Source organism: Stegodyphus dumicola, chromosome 10, assembly GCF_044657685.1.
Source record: "Stegodyphus dumicola isolate Sdum_Otavi_A_Nest chromosome 10, ASM4465768v1".
Classification (NCBI taxonomy): domain Eukaryota; kingdom Metazoa; phylum Arthropoda; class Arachnida; order Araneae; family Eresidae; genus Stegodyphus; species Stegodyphus dumicola.
The window spans coordinates 95,772,687-95,796,398 of record NC_140777.1 but is presented as its reverse complement, the minus strand read 5'-3'; the positions used below and the strand labels follow the sequence as shown (position 1 = coordinate 95,796,398).

The window sequence follows — 23,712 nt, the reverse complement described above, 5'->3', positions numbered from 1 at the left end:
GTCTGAAATCCGGACGTCCGATATCAGGACCTCAAAATCATTAACAAAGTTTTTCTCCTAGGTTTTACGCATGTGCATTTAATTCCCCCCTCCGCGCACAATAAAACAGCTGTAGAGTCCTGATTCTTAATTTCACTTTGACACTGAATAAAATACCTTGTTACTGAAGAAACAATCATTTTGTACGATCAGTAATTTGGCACCCTTGTATGTGTATCTGCTTGGCATACGTCTTAAACCTAAACATTCCAAATAGATACATTGTTGATCTGACGCCAACCTGGCGAATCATTTATTATACTTTCCTTTCATCACCGCATCTTTATCAACACATGACAACTTGAGTAATGACTCATGTAGCAATACCTAAACAATTTTTTTATGTTACTAATTGAATAATAAAGGAGTATGGTAACCTTTTATGTTGACATTACGCTTGGCAATTTATACAGATTTAAGTTAAATGTGCTAAAAAATTTTGACGAGAAAAAATTTCTTTTCATATGCTAAAAATAGATTTTGTTGATGCTACTCATACACCCAAAGATTACATTTAGTGCTATTTGAATTAAGAATAACTGACTTTGTTATTCACATAAACACGGAAGCAGCACCAGGGTGCTGCTTCCGTGTTTGGCTGCACCGGGTCATAGAATTTAGGACCCACAGAGTCCCTCGCCATCAGGCGGTAACATATCTAGCACCGGCCTTCAATAAGTCTTAGGTGTATGTACGAATTTATTTATTATTATTATTTAACTCTGATAAGCCTTAAGCATGCACAAGAAATAGACATGAATATAATAAATAACTAATACAATTCAGGCAGAGCACGACAGAAGCAAGATAAAATTTAGCGGAACAACGTGTCTTTAGTCACCAATGTCATGATACATAGCCAAACATGTATACTGAATGACAGCTAAATTTTATGATGATAGCCGCAAATTTTAAAGGTTTTTGGATATTGCAAACCAAAGGTGAAATTTTCCAATTAATGGATTTTGTAAAGAAATGTGGAGAAGCGGTAATAAATGAAGATGATATAAAAGAAGTTTTTCATTGTGATGACAGTGCTTCTCAATCATCAATCAATTAATGAATGACAAAATCTGGTTCTAGATCCAAAAAATATCGCTACCAGTAGTGAAGAAAGTGACAGAGAAGCTACTGAAAACGAAAAAAATTTTGATTGACAAGTTAGTCGGAATTCTTGACACAGCAGTTACAGTACTTCAACAATGTAACTAAACAAGAGATTATATCTGTCTACAGTATTAAGGAGAAAGTATTAGCACAAGAAACGAATCAACTTAAACAACTTACATTGAAAGAAATGTCTAATAAGGTAAACAAATAAGTATTAAGCTTTTTTTTGTAAATTTTGATACCCTTTAGATCATAAATCCATCATTATTTCATAAATCACGATTTCATATTTTTTAGTTTTATAATTTCTGCCTGCCCTCTTACTAGATTTAAACTGATGATCTAATATTGGAAAAAATTCCAAATCCGGAATCGTCGAAGTCTCGAAGTCCAGATTTCGGACTTTGTACCGTACCATCTATAAACCATACATAGCATATAAAATGAGCATCCTTATTTTTATTATATTTGGACTTATCTAGCCACAATCCAAAATCTACTCCTTTAATTTTTTTCAATTAATTGATGGTTGATATCTCCTCCTACATGTTGTGTTCTCCGACTAATTCTGTTATTGGATAAAATCACTTTTACAAGCAGCTTCCCAGCAAACTCACCAATCATGATGTTTGCCATATCTACAGTAGGCAGTGGAATAAGTTCTCTGATGGTATGAGGTTTCTTACATTTTGAGATTCTGTAAGTCGTCTTGTAAGATGCTGTTTGATATTGATGCGTTTTTTTCCCAGGTTTTGTAAATTCCTGGCAAAAAAATCACAAGGTTTGCCAACTGTACTGTGGTGATTAGGTTTTAAGTGGCTCTTTAATTTACTTGGAAGCATACACTCTGCCTCAATAACTGTCATACACAGTACACATTGTGGTCTATCTTCACCATTCATTTCTGTTGCTGAAAAATCAAATTCTATATAACCATCCTCATATTTACAATATTTTCATTTCTTCACAGTAATGCCAGTGGTTAAAAACATACTTTAAATCTGCACTATTATGTTTATTACTGTTAAAAAACTGGTCCATCGTCAAAGATAGAAGACCCCCCCCCAAAAAAAAAAAATCTTAAAGCTATTTTGCAAAGACAACAAACAAGGAGAAATACAGCACTAACTATACTACATGAACTAATTTATACTATTCTATATATTGTGAAGCACTGAGCTTAATTTTAAAGTGCTGGGTTTCTTGGTACAAGGGAATCATTTATAAAACTGGCAAGTACCACATATTCTTTACTTTGTAAATTGTTTTTTTTATTTTTTTAGAATGGCAGTTGCTAATCAAATATAGTAGCCATGAAAATTTTTGAATTAAATAATGTATTTATTCCTTCTTGTTATTTTAAAAATATTCCTTTGTGATAGAAAAATTATATACTGTACTTTTTTGTATTTTTATGTAGAAAATTTTTTTTTATAATTATTTTCAAGTGAATCCTGAAGTTTTGAATAAGATGTATCATCAGGTCGAGAAATGGAAATTGGCCAAAATTCCTGGAACTGAAGGATTAGCAAATTTAGTGGTTCATCTGCTTCTTCGTAGTGATGGTGGTTGTCAAGTAATTAGATGTCTACTGAATATTATGCCACCATCGTCCATGTATATTCATGTTGGGGTAATATTTTTAGAAAATTACTGATTGCAATTGATTCAGTTATATAATTTTTTCTGTTCTTTTACAGTTTAAATTAGTTCTATTAGTTTCATGTTACTTTAAAATTAGATTTAAGTTTAAACTTTATATCTGTAATGCATATATAAATAGATCTTCAAACAGCTGGATAATTGAAGATCTATTATATATGCATTACAGATTATCCAACTCATTTTGCTGTTGGATTTTCAAAACATTGAGGTAGTTAAATTGCTGCAAAACTTCAAAAATTATACAGTTAGTAAGAATATTTTTATTTCCATAAAGATAAATAAACTTTGATTTTTTTGAAAAATTTATTTAATGAAACTAATTTTGTTTATCTGAACATGACCTTTATTTCTGTTCCAATAAAAATAAAGCAAAATTTATTTTTATTTATACAGACAAAAGTCTTTAATCTGGACTCGTCGGGACTTCGGCGATTCCTGATTATCAGTTTTTCCGGATTATAGATCGTCAGTTTAAATCTGGTAAGATGGCATTCAGAAATTATAAAATTAAAAATGTGAAACCGTAATTTATGAAATAAAGAGCAATTATGATCTAAAGGGTATCAAAATTTGCAAAAAAAAAAAAAAAAAAAAAAGCTTTATATTTATTTGTTTACTTTATTAAACATTTCTTTCAATGCGCGCATGCGTAAAGCATACATTACTCATAGTCGAAATTAGAAAATACCAATAAAAAAACTATTTGATGTGGATTCGTGATATTTCTAATGACGAGGAATTTGATTTAAATCGTATCAAAGACGGAGTACATCGAGATGAAATACTACATTTAGTAAGGAATTATAAGCTGAATAAAATAAAAACATCTGCGCTGAAGATAAGGATAGTGCTGACAGATCAGCTTCCAGTTCATTGCGTGCCCCCCCCCTTCCCCGGCGGAGCAGTGTGAAATTGATAAACAGATTTCGGAATGGTTAGAGAAACAAAGGATATGTCTTTATCCATTTTTTTGCAGCAATTCCACTTTTTGTTTGATGGACATGGGAACATGCTTTCGCTTTGTAGATCCTTTGGTAGCTCCAGAATCAGAAATTCTTTTTGACATCATCAAAAGTTCAAGCTTACTTTTATAAAATTACTCTAACAGTCTGCAAAAAATAATAAGCCGGATCCAATTAGAAGATTAAGGAACAAAGCAATCTGCAACATTAACTGAAATAGATAATTAGATCAGTTTAGCTTAGTTTGTACCGTCCGTTATACACATGCATAAATGTATTATGCACATGCGTAAAGGTATTATGCGCATGCAGTAGCGCATTATGCGTTGACGCATGCGCAGAAAATTTGTAGCTTTGAGGTTCGAATTATAGATCATTCCGGATTATGAACACCCGGTTAGGTTAGGTTATTTAATTACGGCAAAGCCTCAAGGGCTATCTGCCTAAGGGGAGGTATGCCTTCGTGGAGGGCTTTCTAAGGGAAACTGGCTCCTATACACGTTACACATGGGGGAAAAACCACGAAAACACCCATGCAGCCAGCCCGTTCGCGGGATTCTACCGAACTACCAGTGTTCAGCGACCTCGGACCGAACTACCAGTGTTCAGCGACTTTACCACTCGGCCGCCTGTGGGCCTATTATGGACGTCCGAATTAAAGACTTTTAACTGTATAAGCACTAACACAAAACTAATTTAATACTTCTGAAATTCTTTTCTTTACTTTTACTATACTAAAAAGGAACAAAGAATTTACTTTTATGCATAAAACAAAATGTATAACCTATTTGAATTTACAAACTTGGAACTCTCTTATAACGAGCGTGAAGGGACCATGATATTTGCTCACTATAACCAAGTGCTTGTAAAAAAATGGGTTTAGGAAAATATCATAAAAATTCACACATACTGTATTATAAATGCTTTATTTTTTATTTCTGTGCAGGTGAAAGGAAGTTGGTTAATATACTTTGAACTCAAAAGCTATTGAGTGTGTTTAGGGCAGTTCAGATTAAAATTCTTCACATTTGTTATTATCAACGCCTTTTTCATTATTTTTTTCATCTGCTTTTGCTTGAATTTCAGCTACAGTAACCTTGGGAGTAGGTATCTTGGAAGTAATTAACATCACTGTCAACATATACAAATTTCCAAATTCTTCTCCACTCATTTCCAAATTTACCAAGATCTCCACTTCCTCTTTAGTGATCTGCCGTCTTGAGAAATGTCCAATTCAGCCTTACAGAAGCAACTGGTAATGCATGTTGATGTAACATTTTCTCATACATAATTCATTTAACTTATTGCTTTGAGTATATGTACATTAGCATTTGAGGTTGTTCCTATTTTTTCTCTTCTATCTTTGATGATTCTATTCTACTTCTGATGATTCCTTAGTCCATTGGCTGGTTAACACATGTAGAATTCGGTGGTAAAAATTCAGTCCTGATCACTCCCAGAGATTGAAAAGGTTGCCGTCATATATGCACAAGGCTTATGACAATTACTAACTTTTGGTTGACTTTAAAATGTTGAAGAAATTTTTCCAAGAAAGGATTAGTTGAGATGGAGAGATCGAAGTCAATAGAAATTTTATGAATCACAATACTATTGCTTACTATAAACTGGAGTTTGCTCCTTAAGAGCGAGTTAATGCTCCCATAGACTTAATATTGTACCAATCAAATATTTTTGATTTTCTTGTTAAATCAGGGCTTGTTATAAGCAAGTAGTACTGTAATTACAGTTCAGCCAATATTAACTTTTATTGACATAAAGTTAAGAAATTAATTATTCCAATCAAATAAAATTGTGGAAGTTAATAAGAAGAGTGTTCATCTAATTAATTCAGTAGCTTTTTAAAATCTCTATATACTCTTATATACATTATTTTTATGCTATTTAAATTGATGAAAAAATTGAAACCACATAAATTAATTTATAGCATGTTTAATTTTACTCAGCCAAAAATTACATCTGCCAATAGGGGTGTTAGTGGATAATCCCCGTTCTTTTCACAAAATTTCATTTATGTATATTTAGTCCAATAATAAATAAGATAAACAACTATTGTAAACAAGGTACTGCTATCTTGAAGCTGGTTTCCAGCCCACATTCTAACACTTTGCTTGCAATTTTTCATATTGCATTTTCATAAATTCGGTGTATAAGAAGTACAACTTCAGAGAAGAAATTTTATCTTTCTGTATTGCTGGGGAACACTCTATATTTCTGAAGAAACACAATGATTTCTTTTTCAGTAGATGAGACACACATTTCTCGGAGGTAATTCCATCAATCAATAGTTGTGTTAGGGGATAATCGCAGTTCTTCTTCATGAAATTTCATTGATGCGTATTTTTTAGTCCAACTATAAGTAAAGAAACAGCTGTTGTAAAGAAGATACTGTTATCTTGAAAGCAGTTTCCGAGCCTGCATTATTTTTCATTTAACATTTTCATAAAATTTGCAATTTAAGAAGTACAACTTCAGAGTGCAGATTTTATCATTCTGTATTGTCAAGAAAAGTAGTATATTTCTGAAGAAGTGTGATGCTCTCTCTTTTATAGTCCAGTGAATTCCACAGTCGTCTCATTATAAATCATTATGCAAAATTAATTATACTCAAAGCAAAAAGAAATATTAATTGGAAAAATTACAATCGAATCTCAAAAGTACAAATCCACATGCACTCAAACAGATGTGTGCTATATGCATATCTGGATGCCTTTTTGGTGGCATGGTGCATTGCCTCATCAGTACTTTGAGACTTTTGATTGGGATATTGATAATTAGAAAGCAGTAATATTTCTGAAATACTTTTTTTTTTATTTTTCCATGATACAAATAGTCATTTAAATAAAATTTAATATTGATTTAAATAATTAATCTTTCATTTTGAAATATATAGCATATTTACTTGTATATTTTAATTAATCTTTCATTTTGAAATATATAGCACATTTACTTGTATATTTTTGCGCTTTTCGTATCAATTTTATTGCTTGAAACATGGAATGGGAAAAATATGCTATGTATATTATTTCTAAAGAAATGGCTTAAATAATAAATATAGTATGTTGAAAAGCACACGTAAAATTACACTAATATATTACATATTTCAAAGGATTTATCAATTTCAATAATATTCTTTTTACTTGCACAAAATAATTACCTTCTGGTGTGTAAATTGTACATTTTGCCATAAAGGAGTAGTTCCTAAATTATATGCTGAAAAAAAGTAGGGAAAAATATGCAAGCAAATATAATATTTTCTTATAAATAATGAAATGGTCAAAAGAGAAGTTGATTTAGAAAATAGAGATGACTTCAGGCTAATTGAATCAATATATTTTTCCATACTTTTTTTAGTTTACTCCTTTTCTTATATGAATGCATAATTGATATGTTTTGTCAAAAATCTTACTGTGTAGCTTAATATTGTTAAAATGTTATTAAAAAAAATTTAATTGTTTTTTATTTTTAAGCACTTGATGAGTTCTTAGTTTTCTGTTGATTTACTTTTTATTCAGTTTAAAAGTACTAAAAATTCACAGTTGCTTTAGACAAAATGCTTTTTTTTTCTTCTTTGATTATGGAATTAAAAATGTCTTCTTGCAAAAAAATCACTGCATTACGAATTATGTTGCACACTTTACATTATTTTGTTCTATCACAAGGAGAATTAACCTTAATTTCTGCTTTACTATTACATATGGAGAATGTTGAAATACTGCTTTCCTTAAATTCTGAGATTCTAAAAAATATGCATTTATTAAGTAATTATGATAGCATCAGTTTTGTGTTTTGGTGAATTATGGTTATAAACATTTTAAAATAAGGACAATTATATTAAATTTTTGATAATTCACAGTTTGTATGTACACTTTAAGTGAAGTTTATTAATTCAATTCAGTTGAATTAATTGTTTTAATTTTGTTACATAAATTGAGACTTAGTTTCACTCTTTAAAGAAAAATTCATTTTTAGTGTAAACTGAATGAATGTTTTCTGCTTTTAAGGAATTGTAATGCGCAAATGTAAAACAGTTATGTGTATGCAACCTATAGAAGTTTTAGAAGCAGTGATAGCTATTTTGCTGTTTACATAAAAAATGGAATATAAATTTTAATGTGAATAAAACTAAAGTGGAAAACATATTTTTTGATAGTCCTCTTTAATCAAGTGCTGTACATTAAAATCTAACTTTATATTCCATGATCTGTTTTATTTAATGTACAGGAAGGTAAACAATTTTAGTATATAGTTGCAGTTTAAAATCATAAAATAATTTATTTTTAATTTGGCACTTTCATTTTCACTGATTTTCAGTGATACACAAAAATTAAGTATTTGGGATATTCTTAATTTTTTTAATGCCCAGCAGATCAAAACCTTAACAATAATCAGATCTTTTATTTCTCAGGTTTAAAAAAAAATCACTGAAAACTAGATTTGTTGGGTATAGGATTACCAGTATTATTAAAATATTATTTTAGTCCAGTCACATTAAGTAGAGTATTGATCGGCATAAATTTCAAAATGAACTTCCCTGTGTGGAAAGGACTATAATTAATAGTTGAGCATATAACTTGTTTAATTTTTTTAACCCACTTACCCAAATAGAAGATTTATTTATTACTTTCTGTGGATTTGAGGATGTCTTTTTAACTGAGTTAGCTAGATCAGCAGAAAGACTTTAAACTACATTGAATAACAGCTTTTACAGGCAATATAAACAGCTATAAATAACCTAGAGAGAGAAAGATAAAGCCAACAGATGTGGAATATTGCATGTAATGAAAATGGCTCAAAAGCAAAGTGTTAAGCAGTAATCATTGAACAATATAGTAATAGTTGCATGACTAATAGCTTAGATTTACCAATTACACAATCCACTGGAGCCTCTTATTGATAGCTTTAGTAAAAGGATATACAGTCAAAAGTCGTTAATTCGGACACCCATAATCCGGACCTCAAAGCTACAAACTTTCTGCGCATGCGTCGCGTTGACGTAAGACCTTTACGCCTGCGAATTTGCGTGTGCACAAAATACGTTTACAAATGCGCGTTTAATGTATAATGGACGGGATAAGCTAAGCTAAAATTATCTAATTATCTATTTCAGTTAATGTTGCAGATTGTGTTGTTCCTTAATCTTCGAATTGGATCTGGCTTATTATTTTTTGCAGACTGTTAGAGCAATTTTATAAAAGTAAGCGTGAACTTTTAATTATTTCAAATAGAATTTCCGATATATATTTACTAATATGTAAAAGATATACAAAGCGAAAGTATCTTTCGGAGTCCATTAAACAAAAAGTGGAATTGCTGCAAAAAATGGATAAAGGCATATCCTTTGTTTATCTAAACTTTAACGTTTGTTTATCTAAACTTTGTTTATCTTTAACACCGCGGAGCGCAATGAATTGGAAGTTGATCTGTCAACACTATCCTTATCTTAAGGGCAGATGTTTTTATTTTATTTGGCTTATAATTGCTTACTAAATGTGGTATTTCCCCTCGATGTACTCCATCTTTGATATGATTTAAATCAAATGCCTCGTCATTATAATTCGCTTCCGATAGCGAAGAAAGTGACACCGAGGTTATTGAAAACGAAAAAATTTCGATTGACAAATTAGTCGGTATTCTCGACACAGCAATTATAGGACTTGAACAGTGGAACTTTGTAATTGAACAAGAAATTATGTCTGTTTAAGGAACTAAAGAGAATGTATTATCACATAAAAAACAAGGCAACTTAAACAACTTACATTGAAAGAAATGTTTAATAAAGTAAACAAATAAATATTAAGCTTTCCCTTTTTTTTTTTTTTTTTTTTTTTTTTTTTTTTTTTTTTTTTTTTGTAAATTTTGATACTTTTTAGATCATAATTGTTCTTTATTTCGTAAATTACGGTTTCATATTTTTAATTTTATAATTTCTGCATGCCATTTTACCAGATTTAAACTGATGATCTCTAATCCGGAAAAATCGATAATCCGGAATCGCCGAAGTCCCGACGAGTCCGGATTAACGACTTTTGACTGTAGTAAGACCCTTTCTGGAAAATCACTCTTAGGGGCTTTAAAAATGTATTTCCTTGAAAGTGTTCACTAAGCCTCGGTAGGAGTGTTTCTACTCATTTCTTTAGTTTTACCTGAACTAGCTTTACAATTTTAATGTCACTCAACTCGGTATTGAAAGTTCGGTACTGTTCTGTTATCAGGACTGGATTCAGAAATGTAATGAATGTATACATGTGTGTATGTATGTGCATATGTATAAACAGCACACATACGTTTACACATCCATCCATACATACATACATACATACATTTCTTTATCTGGTCCTGATAATATAAAAGTACCAAAATTTTTATAAAATGATACATGCTGTAACACATAAAATTCAGTAAGTGACCACAAATTCAAAATTAAATAAATTATACAATAAATAAAATATTACATTCATTTTGCATCAAATAAATAAATAAGTAAATACAAATAATATTTAAAGTTGCAGAAATACGTAAAAGCAAAATTAAAAGCATATAAATGCAAGCATTTATAAAAATTTATGAAAGTAATAGGATGTCAGAGATCCAGAATCATCATGACTTCGGTGATTTTAGATTTTGGAAATTTCCAGATTTTAGATTATCAGGTTAAATCTAATAAGATAACATATAGAAATTATAAAATTAAATATATTAAATAGTTATTTAGGAAATAATAAAACATTTATGATCTTAAATGAATCAAAATATTTGTTTGTTTTATAAATACGAGGGCTATCCAGAAAGTAGATTACGTTTTGGAATAAAAAAATAAACAAAGTATAGGAAACAAATTTTATTATATACAGATGAAAGCCACACTCAAATACTACTTTTCTACATAGTCACCATACAAATTAAGGCATTTATCGTAGCGATGTACGAGCTTGGAAATTCCTTCGTCAAAAAATTCGGCCGCCTGCGCCTTCAACCACTTCGTTACCTCTTCTTGCAGCTGTGCGTCGTCATCAAAACGCATTGATTGCAATTTCGTTTCACAGTTCACATGTTTCACCCATGTTTCGTCACCAGTAACGATGCGATCGAGTAAAGAGTCACCATCCTTATGGTAAGCGTCCAAAAAGTTCAGCGCTGCAGCCATTCGCTGATTTTTGTGGTCCTCTGTCAAGATTTTTGGAATCCATCTTGCACAAAACTTGTGGTAACCAAGCTTTTCGCTGATGATTTCGTGCAACAAACTTCGCGAAATTTGTGGAAAACTCAAAGAAAGTTCCGTTATTGTGAAATTTCGATTTTCACGGACTTTAGCATCGACTTTTTCGAGAAGTTCGGCGGTCACTATGCTGGGTCTCCCACTTCGATCTTCGTCGTGAACATTGGTTCGGCCATTTTGAAATCTTATGACCCACTGACGCACTCCACCTTCAGTGATAATGTTGTCCCCATACACTTCACGAAGCTGCCGATAGATTTCTATCGGTTTACAGTTTTTTGCAGTCAGAAACCTTATTACTGAGCGCACCTCGCAGCTCGCGGGATTTTCAATTAACGCAGACATTTCAAACCGTCACAGTATCTGAACGGAGCACAGCACGAACCTCTCACTAGCATGGCTAGATGCAGACTGAGCAGCTGCGCAACGCTCTGACCCCAAGATGGCCGCGCTAGCCCCGCCCCTAGCGGACACAGACGGAAACGTAATCTACTTCCTGGATGGCCCTCGTATCAAATATTTGTTTTTAAACATTTCTTTCAATGTAATTTTTGTTTAAGCTGTTTTTTGTTCTAATATGTTCTTTCTAATTTTAGAGATGAGAATAATTTTTTCTTTAGTTACAAAGTTCCATTATTCAAGTCTTGTAATTGCCATATCACGAATTTCTATTAAACCAGCATTTCTTAAACTGTAGGTAACAATCTCAGTCGAGGTTGGAAAAATTAATTCAGATACATGCATTTAGAGAAAGTATATTAATGGTATTTTTAAAGAAATTATATCAATTGACAATTAGGAGATTAAACACCTACCATATAAATCCCGAAACGAATTTGTTTAGCTGTCGAGTGATTCAGATTTAAAATCTGAGTTTCCACAAAAATCCGTGACTGAATTTGGTATTGGAACTAGTATTCCAATCACAAAATTTTTGAAATCACATTAAATGTTCTGCCATTCAAGCATCACATACTTACATGAAATGACTTTTCCAGCTTTAGCATTTATTAAATTCAGATATTGAAAGCTGAAAAACATTGGAGAAGTATTATGCTAAGCAGTGTCAAATATTACACCAAGATATTAATTTTTTATGCACCAAAAAACAAGCAGATCCATCTCATTAAAATGTGATTTTCTTTTGACTAACCTTTGGCTCTTTGATGTGTGCAATATTATTTTCATAATTTTTAACAAAAAATTTCTAGAAATTGAATATTATGATACTAGAGACAAATAATATATGAATTTAAAAAAATCTGCTGTTCCCCATTGATCTGTTGTTGGTAGTCGCACTAAGAAACCAGCGCGCATCTAGGACCATGAAACTTACTGAGGTAGTAGTGGCAAAAACTTACCTTTTTCCATGTGCATTTCCAATAAATGATAAAATTTGCGAATTTAAAAAAAAATCTAATTTAAAAAAATGCATTATATGTAAATTTTTTGCATTATTTTACAAAGTGAATCGTCAGGAAAAATTTAAAAATAAACATTTATGTCAGTAAAGTAATAATTTAAAAAAAGGAGGGGGGGAAACCACCTAGTTTTTTTTTTTTTTTTTTTTTTTTCCTATAAAGAAGAAATTTTTTGTGACTCTCTTCAAAGCATGTTTTGTCTTTTTGGTATATGTGTAGACCACATTGCACGATTCGCACATGTATCTTGTTCTATGAAGTTTCTCCCTTGTGCTACAAAATGTACACTGGCTGGATTTGCATTTTACTGGGTCTTGGTTATTTAGTCTCTTTTTGAAGGGGGGGGGTCTTGGTCTTTTTGGCTTTGGTACGGATCTTTCTTTTCCTATTCGTATTTCATCCCAAAATATTTTTAATTTAAATAAAACTTATATGCGATTTCTCTTTTTAATTATAGCAAAGTGTACCTTATATTATATAATCAAAGAAAGCAAGTGTGTTAAGATGAGAGAAAAATCTATGGGGGGGGGAACTTTTTCACTGGTGCAAGTAATAAAATAACTCTGTTATTTCAAAGCCCTTTATCTATGTCCATGAAAAAAAAAAAAAAGAAAAAAAAAAAAAAAAATTCCTATTTGAAAAGCAGCAAACACCATTGTAAAGAGCAGTGGTTTCAGGGCATGACCACTGAGCCTCTAGAGGATAATGAGCATTGTGACACAATGTTCTAGTGGATCAGTGGTTTCGCCCTGAAACCAGAAAGCAAATGCCATAAATATACATAGGCTTTTTATATATGCAGTTTAATTATTGCTATTTTTTATTGTTTATGATATAAATAATGCTGTGCTATGAATAACTTTGGAAATTTAAAGTTATATTAATAAAAGGAAGTTATTTTGTTTCATTGAAAACGAATTTTAAAAGGCATTTGATTTGAAGTACTAAGACCTAAAAAATGTATGATTCTGCAATCATTTTGTGTTATTTAGAGGTAAAAGATCAGTAATCAATCAGTTTTTCACTCAAAAATTTCAGAAGGAAGAAGAGAAAAAAATTCGAAAATTGGTGGTTTCAACGTGCAACCACTGCACATCAAAGGGTTAAACAGGTGAAACAAATCTTAGAATTATTACTCTCCGTATGTATACTGTTTACCAAAGAAATAAATTACTTACGGCAAAATATTAATTGCTTTATTATATATTTAATATCTAGGGTTGTAAAAAAAAATTCGATGATAAGAAAGGAGTCATGAATAAAAACATTTAAGAAGAATTGCACTAAACTATCAACTGAAATCTTTTCGTTTTCAAAAACCTGTTGTCATTTTCTTCAGTATCGGTAGTGTAAAATCATATATAATTTCTCTGTCCATTAGTTGCTTGGGGCATTGCTATCATAATAGAAAACTTCTGTTTTATCATCCTTATTTATTATCAGTTCTCCACATTTTTTCCACAAATTTCAGTAATCAAAAATTTTTGCCTTCTATAATGTTCAAAATATAAACCAAAATAAGTTTTTTTTTGGGGGGGGGAGGCATTTTCTCTCGCCAAGGCTGATATAGGAGGAAAGTACCAAATAAGCGTTCACTTTGCGGAACCTGCTGCAGCTCCAAAATTAGAAACTTACTTTTTATATAATGGAAACTTCACATTTTAATAGTTATAGTCTGTAAAAACTATTAAACTGGATCAAATTAGAAAGTTACAGAAGAGTGCAATTTGTTATATTGATTGAACTTAAGTTCTTCAGGCTTTAATTCTTTCTCTCTTTCCTGCTGCAATGGAAAACAATGAAACAAGTATGAGCAACATACCACTCCAAATAATATGCCTTGGGGTTTCACTTATTATTTATGTGAGATAGAAAAATGTTAACCCTCCCCTTTGCAGCCAATCAAGGGCTGAAAGCGTAGTCTTGGCTAACATCAACCAATGTATTATCATTGGCCACTTTGTGATTCTCTAACCAGCTCAAGTTTGAAAGCGACATACTGGAATCTCAGTTAGTAGGGAGAAAAATTGCTTTTATGACTTCCCCCTCTTTCCCAAAAGATTGATGTTTTCCATAGTAATGTGTTTTCAAAGTAGTCAGTTTATAATTTCATATTAAACTAGTCATTTGTTCTTATTGATTATTGACTAGATTTTTAATGAATATCTACACATAAAACTTTCAGCAGTTTAGAGAATCTTGTTTTACATTCTGTAATAGCAAGATTTTGGGGGAGGGGTTAGTGATAATAATAATAAATGAAGCATCAAAGATTGGTTTTATAATTAATGAATGATATATTTTTTCTTTTAGATAAGAGAAGCTGCTGGTCTGATTCTAGATTCTGTTTTATTAGAGATTCAACGACGTGCATATGGTGGAGCTGCTGAAATACCACTACTGCATTTTCTTAAAAGTCATGTTGCTGATTTAATTACTTGTTTATCTAATCCAGATACCAGTAAAGCTAGCTGGGTTTTAAATCTGTTAAAGCTTATCTGTTTCCACGGTGAAGATCCAGCAACTGTGTTTGTTCTTGGATTCTTGTTAAGTAATGTTGAAGGATCTGCACCCTTTGTCAGTAATATTTATACAGATATCCGAATGCATCAACCAAATGCCCTTTGTTCTACAATTTCCCATGAGATGGCAGAGTTGAAATCAAACAGAATTGAAAAACCAGTAACTCTGATACAAAACATCACTAATCTATGTCAAAGAGAACAGTGGCATACTTTAGTAGCTCAAGGTATGTCTCTTAATTTAGAAGTATTGGCTGGACAAGTAAATAGCAGAAATACTGATTATTCAGATGCTGTTGTAGAACTTCTTTCCATTTGTGTTAATCCCAAACAGATGCCAATGAGTTCTCTTTTTATTGTGTGTTCATCTGTTGTCAATTATTTTTTTCATCTTTTAGGCAGGGAGAATTTGGATTTGGTTATTAAGATTACTTTAATTAATAATGTTAAAAGTTTACTATCAAATTTATGTCAGCAATCTTCCGCGCAGCATGCTGTCATTCGCATGCTTTTGGAAGGTATAATCGATAAAAAGTATGCAGTGATATTTGGATCAAAAGGGCAGCCTGATTTAAAAAATACACCCAGTCCTACTTATCTCTTGAATGAAAATGTGAAATATCTGTCATCCATTACTCTTCCACAAAGTCATTCTTCAGTTTTTCATTCTGGTATTATTGGTTCTGGATTAAGGGTTGCTAATAGGAAGCAAAAGATGGCTAAAGACATTGTGATGCTTAATAAGCAAGTAATACTTGATGTTATACAGGCATGTTGTAAAGCATCTTGGCGATTTCCCCTGGATGAAATTTCAAATTCAAATATGTCACTGATTCCTGGTATGAAGATTGTTTCTCTGCTTATGGTAGAATTAATATCACCTGATGTGATGTTTAATGGTTTACCATGGCCTGATGAAGATTATTTAAAGGTAAGTAAATAGGTCTGTGTTTTGAACCAAAATTCACATTATCAAATTTGATTTTATATGATTTTCTGACATCTGATATGCAAAAAGCATTTTGATAAAGCTATTTTTGCTGTTGTATGCTAGGAATATTATCAAATAAGATGGGAAATTTTGCTGCTGTAATATGTTTTTATAAAGCAAATTAGTTTTGCATTATTTATCTACGAGTTTTTTATTTTAAACATAATAGTAAGAATATTTGATCTCTTCTAGGAATGCATGATTCTGGAGTTCCATATAATTCTCATAAATGAGTTCCATATAATTAAGACATAATTAATAATTATTTTGGGTATTTTCTCATTATCTGCATCCTCAGTGAAAAATTGCAAACTCATAGGCAACTTTCAAGAGTATTCTTGAACTCTGGAGAGAAACTTTGGTTTGGGTATTCTTGTGTCTGTTTCGATGATGCATCCAAAAGCCTCTTGTTGTTTTGCATTTTTCTTTTTTTCATAGAAGACACATATACTTCTTGGAAATAATTATACTACATGATAGTTGTGTTTGGAGAGTCTTCTTCACAGAATTTCATTGACATATATTCCTTTGCCCAGAACAGCTGTTGTAGACTATCTGGAAACAAGTTTCTGACCTGCATTCTGTTACTTTGCTTGCAATTTACCACATTGCAGTTCTATATGTAATTTGATTGTTTAAAAATTAAAACTGTTGAATTTGTGTATTTTTATTATTGGGTAAAATACCATATTTCTGAAGGAATGCAATGCATTCTTTTCTATGAGCTGATAAACTCCACAGTCACATAAGATTTGTTGTGACAAAAACGAATGAACTTGGTGCAAAAACCAGAAATCAGACTAATCAGAAAAATCAACATTGAATTTCAAAAGTGCAAATCCAAGTGTATTCAAATACATGGGGATTACATATATGCGTACCGGAGTCACTATGTGAGTGATTTTTGCTGATTATGCTGTGTTAATTCATCAATACCTTTACTCAACTTTTCAATTGAAGTGCAAATAATCAGAAAGTACAGTAAAAGCCCGACTATCCGGCATTCAACTAACCTTAAAAGCTCAAGTAACCAAAAGTAATTTTAGGGGAAAAAATGAATAAATGATATATTTTTTATGCCATTTTAGAGCTTGTAGTACTATTAACAAGTATACATTCTCACCAGACAGTGTGCTTTAGTGACAATAATGGCATCACTACATAATCACAAGAAATTCATTTTGGTTTAAATTAAATTTGATTAATTTTTGATAAGCTCATTTAATTTTTGTAAAGAAAATTTTAAGTTCTATTTTTCCCTCGTATTTGAAAAAATTATTAATATTTGGTACTGCATAAGGTAACATATTTTTAGTGTTACTAGATCAGAAAAAGTCACAATATATGACTTTGAAGAATGGATGAACAGTGGCGAAGTAATGTGAAAAATTATGATGAGTGATTTAAGTTTTTTGTGTGCTATATCTGTATTTTTTTGTTGAACTAAATAAAGAATCATTTCTGCTGTACAAACTTCATGTTTGGTGGGATTTCATAATCGGATGAGGCTTATGAAATACACCTTTTATATAAATAAAATGCTTTTTTTCTTCCCTCAAAATATAAATTTTAAATGTAGGCTTTTAATATTCATGTTGATAAAGAAATTATTGTTTTTATAATTTTAGATCAGAAATTTTTCCCATTTGGCCTTCTTTTAATGTGAATTCCATTTTTTATACACTCAACTATCCAACTGATAGGATTATAGCAAAATGCTTCAGTGTGAATGGTTTTGGTATTGTCATATTTTCAATGAAAAGAAAGTTTATTTTCTATTTTATTATATTAGAAATAATATAAATGAAATGGTAATGAAAATATCTGCTAACTATTATCATCATTATGTTGTAATGTTTTAGTCGTTATTTATTGCTGTACTTTTGAATTTTTTTTTAACATAAAAAATATAATGATTTAAACTAATACTTTTTTTTACAATTTCAATTTTAGATTTATCAGTAAAGTAATATTCACAGTTTTTCTGCTTATTTGCAAGGCTAAATTTTAATCCAAAAGTGTTATTGTTATATACCAATCTTCTACAGTGACAACCATCATCATTCTACATCCATCATAATTTCACAGTGATCATTATTTACTTTAAATGTTATTTCTTTGATTTTGACAAATATGTAAGTCTGTTTAAATGTTCCCAACTCAAAAGAAGTATCCCTAGTGAAACAAATATGCCATATGTGGAATAATATGATTCTTCTTTTAAAAGATTAAAATTTTCAGTTCATTGAAATATATTTATTATTGATTAAAGAATATAATATTCTGTGAAAAAGGGACATGCCAGTAATAGTTTTAAAATTTTCTCAAAAATATCTATTTACTGGAGTGGTACATTTTATCTATTTACAGGGTGGAGGAGTATTTTCTGAATATTTGCACTTCTTTTTCGAAAAGTCTGCAACCATTAGCAACTAATTTTTTGACAAGTGAAGATGTGAAAGAGAAAAGCCATTTTCAAAAATGGCAGCACACTAAGAATTACACAAAGCAACAGTCAGTTAATAAAATTAAGCACGCAAGAAACATTCACAATAAACACTTCCCTCCCCCTTTCCTCATTGTATACATAGGGATTTATTTCACCTTCAAAAAACATGCAATAAATGAACAAACTGTTGTTGTCCCCTGCATAGAACAATCTGTTTTCGCTTAAAAACTATCAGGATTGCATAAATTGTTTCCATAAAATTCAATCTGTTACAAAGTATGGGTTAATCGAATGCAAATTTTTTTATTCCCTTTTTACTATTGGACAAAACACCATATTTCTGAAGAAATGCAATGTTTTCTTTTTCATCATCTGACAAACTCCACAATCCCATTACAATTCCTTATAAGAAAAAAAATATGCAGTCAATGGATTAAAAATAAATTCTAATGACTGTTGTTTACTTCATGCACTAACATAACTGGGTTGCCATATAAATATATTTTAGCAACATTGCGAGTTATCTGTTTTGGCAAAAGTAAGGATTGCCTCAGGAATACTTTTCAGGGGTGTGTAGATAATCATAAAGTATCCCAAAATTTAAAATTATGAAAAAGGAATTACCATTTCCAGGCTTGCATACAAATATTTGATTTGTGCAATATTGTAGTTATTCATTGATTCATGAATATGAAGATTCACTATATCCATTGCTTCTTAAAACCTCTTTGGCAAGTTAGGAATTGCAGCATTATTGGGAAGAGTAAATCATTAAAATACAAATCTTAGTCTTTTTCTGACTGATAAAAGCATACATGATGCATATTTACACCGTTTGTGAGTGCTTGAGTAATGTGCTACAAGTACTTGTTCAAGAACGATTAATTGCTCAACACATGATAGTCTAGTTCTTGTCATGTGTATACCAGCCTTATCTGAGTTGAATAGACTATACTGCTTATATTTTCTTTACTTTGAGTCCTGTGGAAGTATGAGTACAAAGACAAATATGGATATCTACGAATAAGGATACAAAAGAAAAAAATAGAAAGCATTTGATGTGGGAGGCCTGAACATGAGTAGCATATTATTTGAATCAGCATGGCTGATGGAGATAATCAAAATAAAACTAATCAGAACGGAAGATAATTGAGCTGCTTTTTTGGTTTAAAATATATCATCCATAACTTCTAGTCAAGTAATGCTATAAGCCAGGGTTTCTTACTTTTTTCAGTCGCGACCCCCTTTTTATCACTGAGATTTTTTCGCGACCCGCAGGACCCCGTAATACTTACAAAAATTTTGTGGGACCTCATAAGTATTGTGCAAATTCAACACACGCGTGAGTGAAACTGTCAGTTTTTTCACTTGTACTGTAATATATTATTGCAGTTTTAGGTCATTAATTTCTAATTTTCAGACATAGAACAATGTGAAAATTTTAAATAAGTAACAGACAAAATGACAGCTCCACGTGAAAGCAAGTAAAATAAACGTTTATATTATAAAAAGAATGCGTCAAAACAATTTTTTCCCTTTGTCTGTATTGTCTTGTCTTTATGTATTTTCAGATACATTGTGTAAAAATATTTGATAATTGTAAATATAATAAGTTAAAGAAATATCAAAACTGCTAAAATTTTTGGTGCCTTCCTGGTGCAGGTTGCGACCCACAGTTTCAGAAACCCTATTATAAGCTATAGTTTAGGTAGCTAATTAACCAGTTCAGCTGTTAGAATTCAGTTTATTTAATCTGATCACGTGCATTAAGCATTCAGTTCTCTTACCTATTAGTTGGGCAAGCTGTATTGCTGAGTGAGTTGTGACAGACCACACAGAGGTAAGAAATTCATGTGTGCGGTCTGCTCACAAGTAGCAGTCAGGTAATTTTAGCAATCTGCACTGTGTCTGTCTTCAAGGTCTTGAATTCAAGAGGCCATTTAGTGAATGACCTTATATCTTCTCTGTTATTGCCTTCAACTATAATGAATCAGAGAACATAGAACTGAAAGATTAAAAAGGCAAGACTAATTTGTAAACTGTTTCAGATAGAGCAAGTACTCAGAACACTGTAAGACTCTTGAGTAGAGAAACTGTTGCTGCTAGGGAGATCCTCAGATATTGTGCTTATTGTTAAGGATTAATAACTTATGAATGATTTGTTTCTATGCATTGTACATGAATTGTCATTATTATATTGTCAATAGAGCTTAGATTAATAGTAAATGTGTTTTTAGTTCAATATGCAATTATATACAGCCTAACCTAAATGCAAATCAGTCAGCTACCACTCACTATATGGAATCGCTCCAATGGTGCACCAGTCTTCAGAGTAAAGAAATTTCTGTATTTCTGAAGTTTTATGCAATCAGTTAATCACTAATATAATTTGTTACATACAACCATCTTAAATATGTGCTTAAGTACACGTTTAATCTTTTAAAACTATGTGTTTTCTATGAAAATTGGACTATAAAACTTACAGTGTTGTTATTTTATTTTGAACATATTACCTTAAGGAGAAATGGGAATTATTCCAAATTTTATGATGAAATTTGTGTTCCTGTATTATTTATTAGTTGCCATTATATACTTTTTTTTTTTTTTTTTTTTTCTTCATAGGTTACAGTTGAAAGAGATTTGCATATAAAGAGAATGTTTGAAGATCATAATATTCTGTGGGATTTATTATCTTTAGTTGCTACTGTTCACCCATCTCTTTGTTATTGTAGTGTCCTTTTGAGAGCAGTTATGGCTGTCCTCCTCTCATTTTGGTGCAGTAGCCAAGAAAAAATGACAACAAATTCTCCAAAAGAACTAGAAACTAGCCAGCGCCTTATTAATATAATGGCAATGGGTCAGCTCTTGCCTCCACCATTATCTTATATTGATGAAGTTTTGCCCTTTATCACTCCTTATGAAGCATTTAATTTACTATCTGATATTTGGCAGTATATGAGAGATAATGTACCCAGCCCTGCATTATTTTATCCTAAAACATCAAATTCTGCAAGAGTTTGGAGAGATTTCCAATGTGATGGTAAAGAAGGTCAAAGACAATTTTGTGATAAAAAATATACCAACCGATTAAGGTTTATTTTATTTGCAAATATTGAAAAGTTTGGTGCTGTATATGCTAAATTTTTCCCCATTGAATAGACAGAGCTATTATTTTTACTTTGTCATCATATCATGCAATTTTAAAACATCTTGTATTCGGACGTTAATTAATGCTTTTAACTATTGAAACTGACATTTTATCCTTTTCATCCTCATTTCTGAAGGAAGTTTCGATTTATTGATCATGTGTTATATAATAATAAACTGTTGATGACTTTGAATTGTTTAAGAAATTCCATTAATTATGTAATTTTTTAAGAAATTACATTAATTAGTATGCATTAAAATTATAAATTTTTAAAACATGACAATATTTTAGTTTTCTCCTCACAAGTAATTTACATTTTATGTATTTAAAAAATGGTAATAGCTGAATATTTTTCAAACTGCCAGTTTCTTATATTATGGAGGATACTGACAAATAAAAATGCTTCTACAAATATTTTTTCCCCAAATACATGCAAGAATGAATATTAATTAAGTAGGAAAGTAATTTACTTTTGATAAAATGACATTATATTTTATGGTAATTTTTTTAACAGTGCTTCATTTTAACAGTGCTCAATATGTGATAGTGCTTCTTGTTTAAATATAGTGACAAAAGTTCAAGATTAATTTAATTTCCTGTGATATATCAAAGTAAAATTCATTAGGCTCACTGATGTGGCGAAGTGTAGTAAGACATTCAAATTGGAGAACACTGGTCATTTCAAAGTGTTGTTCATTGGTGACTAACTGATTGAGGGTCAAATACAATGGACAGTATAGTAAATTTTGTTAGGTATTTAAACTAAATCACAACATTGCTGGTCTATGCAGTCATCAATGATCTACAGCTTGAGGATTACTTATTCACTAGTATGGAGCACAGCAATAAATCAAGATATATTTAACTTGATGGTCACCAGCATCCTACAATTACAATTGATATTTTCCTTCAATTTATCAATTTTTCTAAATTTATCATTAAAAGTTAAATTGAACTACCACACCAATAGCTGTATGATTACCAGAAACCATGTCTCAGGAATCCTTTGGTTCAATTTTATTAAAGAAAAATTATCTAAATTTATTCCACTTCCTATGGGTTGATTTGCACTGATTATCATTTTGTGGATATTGGGAACCAGTCTTCATGGGAACCAGACTACTTATATTTAATATTAATAAAATATATATGCCTACATTAAGTGCACCAATAGTCCTTTGGATGATCAACAGTGACCATCAACTTTTAGATCACTTCCAATCCAATAACTTTGATAGGTAATCCTGATTTAATTTAAATATATGTAGTATATGAATTTACTGCACTTATTAGTTAACTGCAAATGGCTTTGAGACTCTATATCAGAGGTGGCGAACCTTTTTAACATGAGAGGCCACATTTAAATTAGCCAGTAATAATTTTTAATAAACAACTGCATATATTTAAATACTCTTCAAATGAAAATAATAAAAGAGAAATATTTTTCAATAAATTTAATACATTATAAAGAAAAACAGGAAAAAGTAATAGTATTAAGTAATAAAAAACCAACATAGCAACAGTATGTGAAATGTAAAAATCCGATAGATTTTTTTTTTTTTTTAGTGGGATATTTGCATTTCTTGCCTGAAAATAATTGAATATCTGGATCAAGCTTCGCAACGTTCAGCCTTAGGTCCTCTAAATGAGCATCTGTAATTTGTGTTCTTAAACTAGTTTTAATTTTTGTCATGACAGAAAATGTTGACTTGAAGCAATAACTACTTCCAAAGCAGGAAAGTAAACAGCGTGCATGCTTTCATAGGCGTGAATATTTAACAGCATTTTTCCAGATATGTATGGTATCCTTTTTAGCATCAAAAAGAGATTTGAGGGTATTACCTTCCCATAACTGAAATAAGTCCTTTTGTATTTCCATAGGAGCTTTAGATGTGTATACTAAATGTGGTTCAAATGCCAATTTCATAGCAAAAGTGTGCTAGTCAAAATCTGAAAAATCTTTCAGTATATTCTTCTATTAAAAAATGCAAGACACCTACATATTCATCGAATGTTTTATTTTTACATTTTTGCTCATTCAGCATTTTTGCTAGCTCCGGGAAGTATTTTGCAGATATATTGCAAAAAAGGAATGTTTTGAAAAAAGTTAATTTCTTTTTTCTGAAACGTTTGAATCTTTTGTCTCATATCATATATATATGCTTCGT

At 30.9% G+C, this 23,712-nt stretch overlaps 1 protein-coding gene across 2 annotated transcripts in view; it reads left to right on the top strand.

Moving 5' to 3' along the window:
- Positions 1-21,737, top strand: part of omd (integrator complex subunit 5 omd) — a 54,838-nt gene extending 33,101 nt beyond the window's left edge. For both annotated transcript variants that reach the window (XM_035355113.2, XM_085825281.1), the window contains 3 exons: positions 2,598-2,782; positions 14,748-15,887; positions 21,019-21,737. In XM_035355113.2, coding sequence (XP_035211004.1) covers positions 2,598-2,782; positions 14,748-15,887; positions 21,019-21,555 — 1,862 coding nt within the window. In that variant the 3' untranslated portion in view covers positions 21,556-21,737. The remainder of the gene's footprint in view (positions 1-2,597; positions 2,783-14,747; positions 15,888-21,018) is intronic.
- Positions 21,738-23,712: the final 1,975 nt, after the last annotated feature.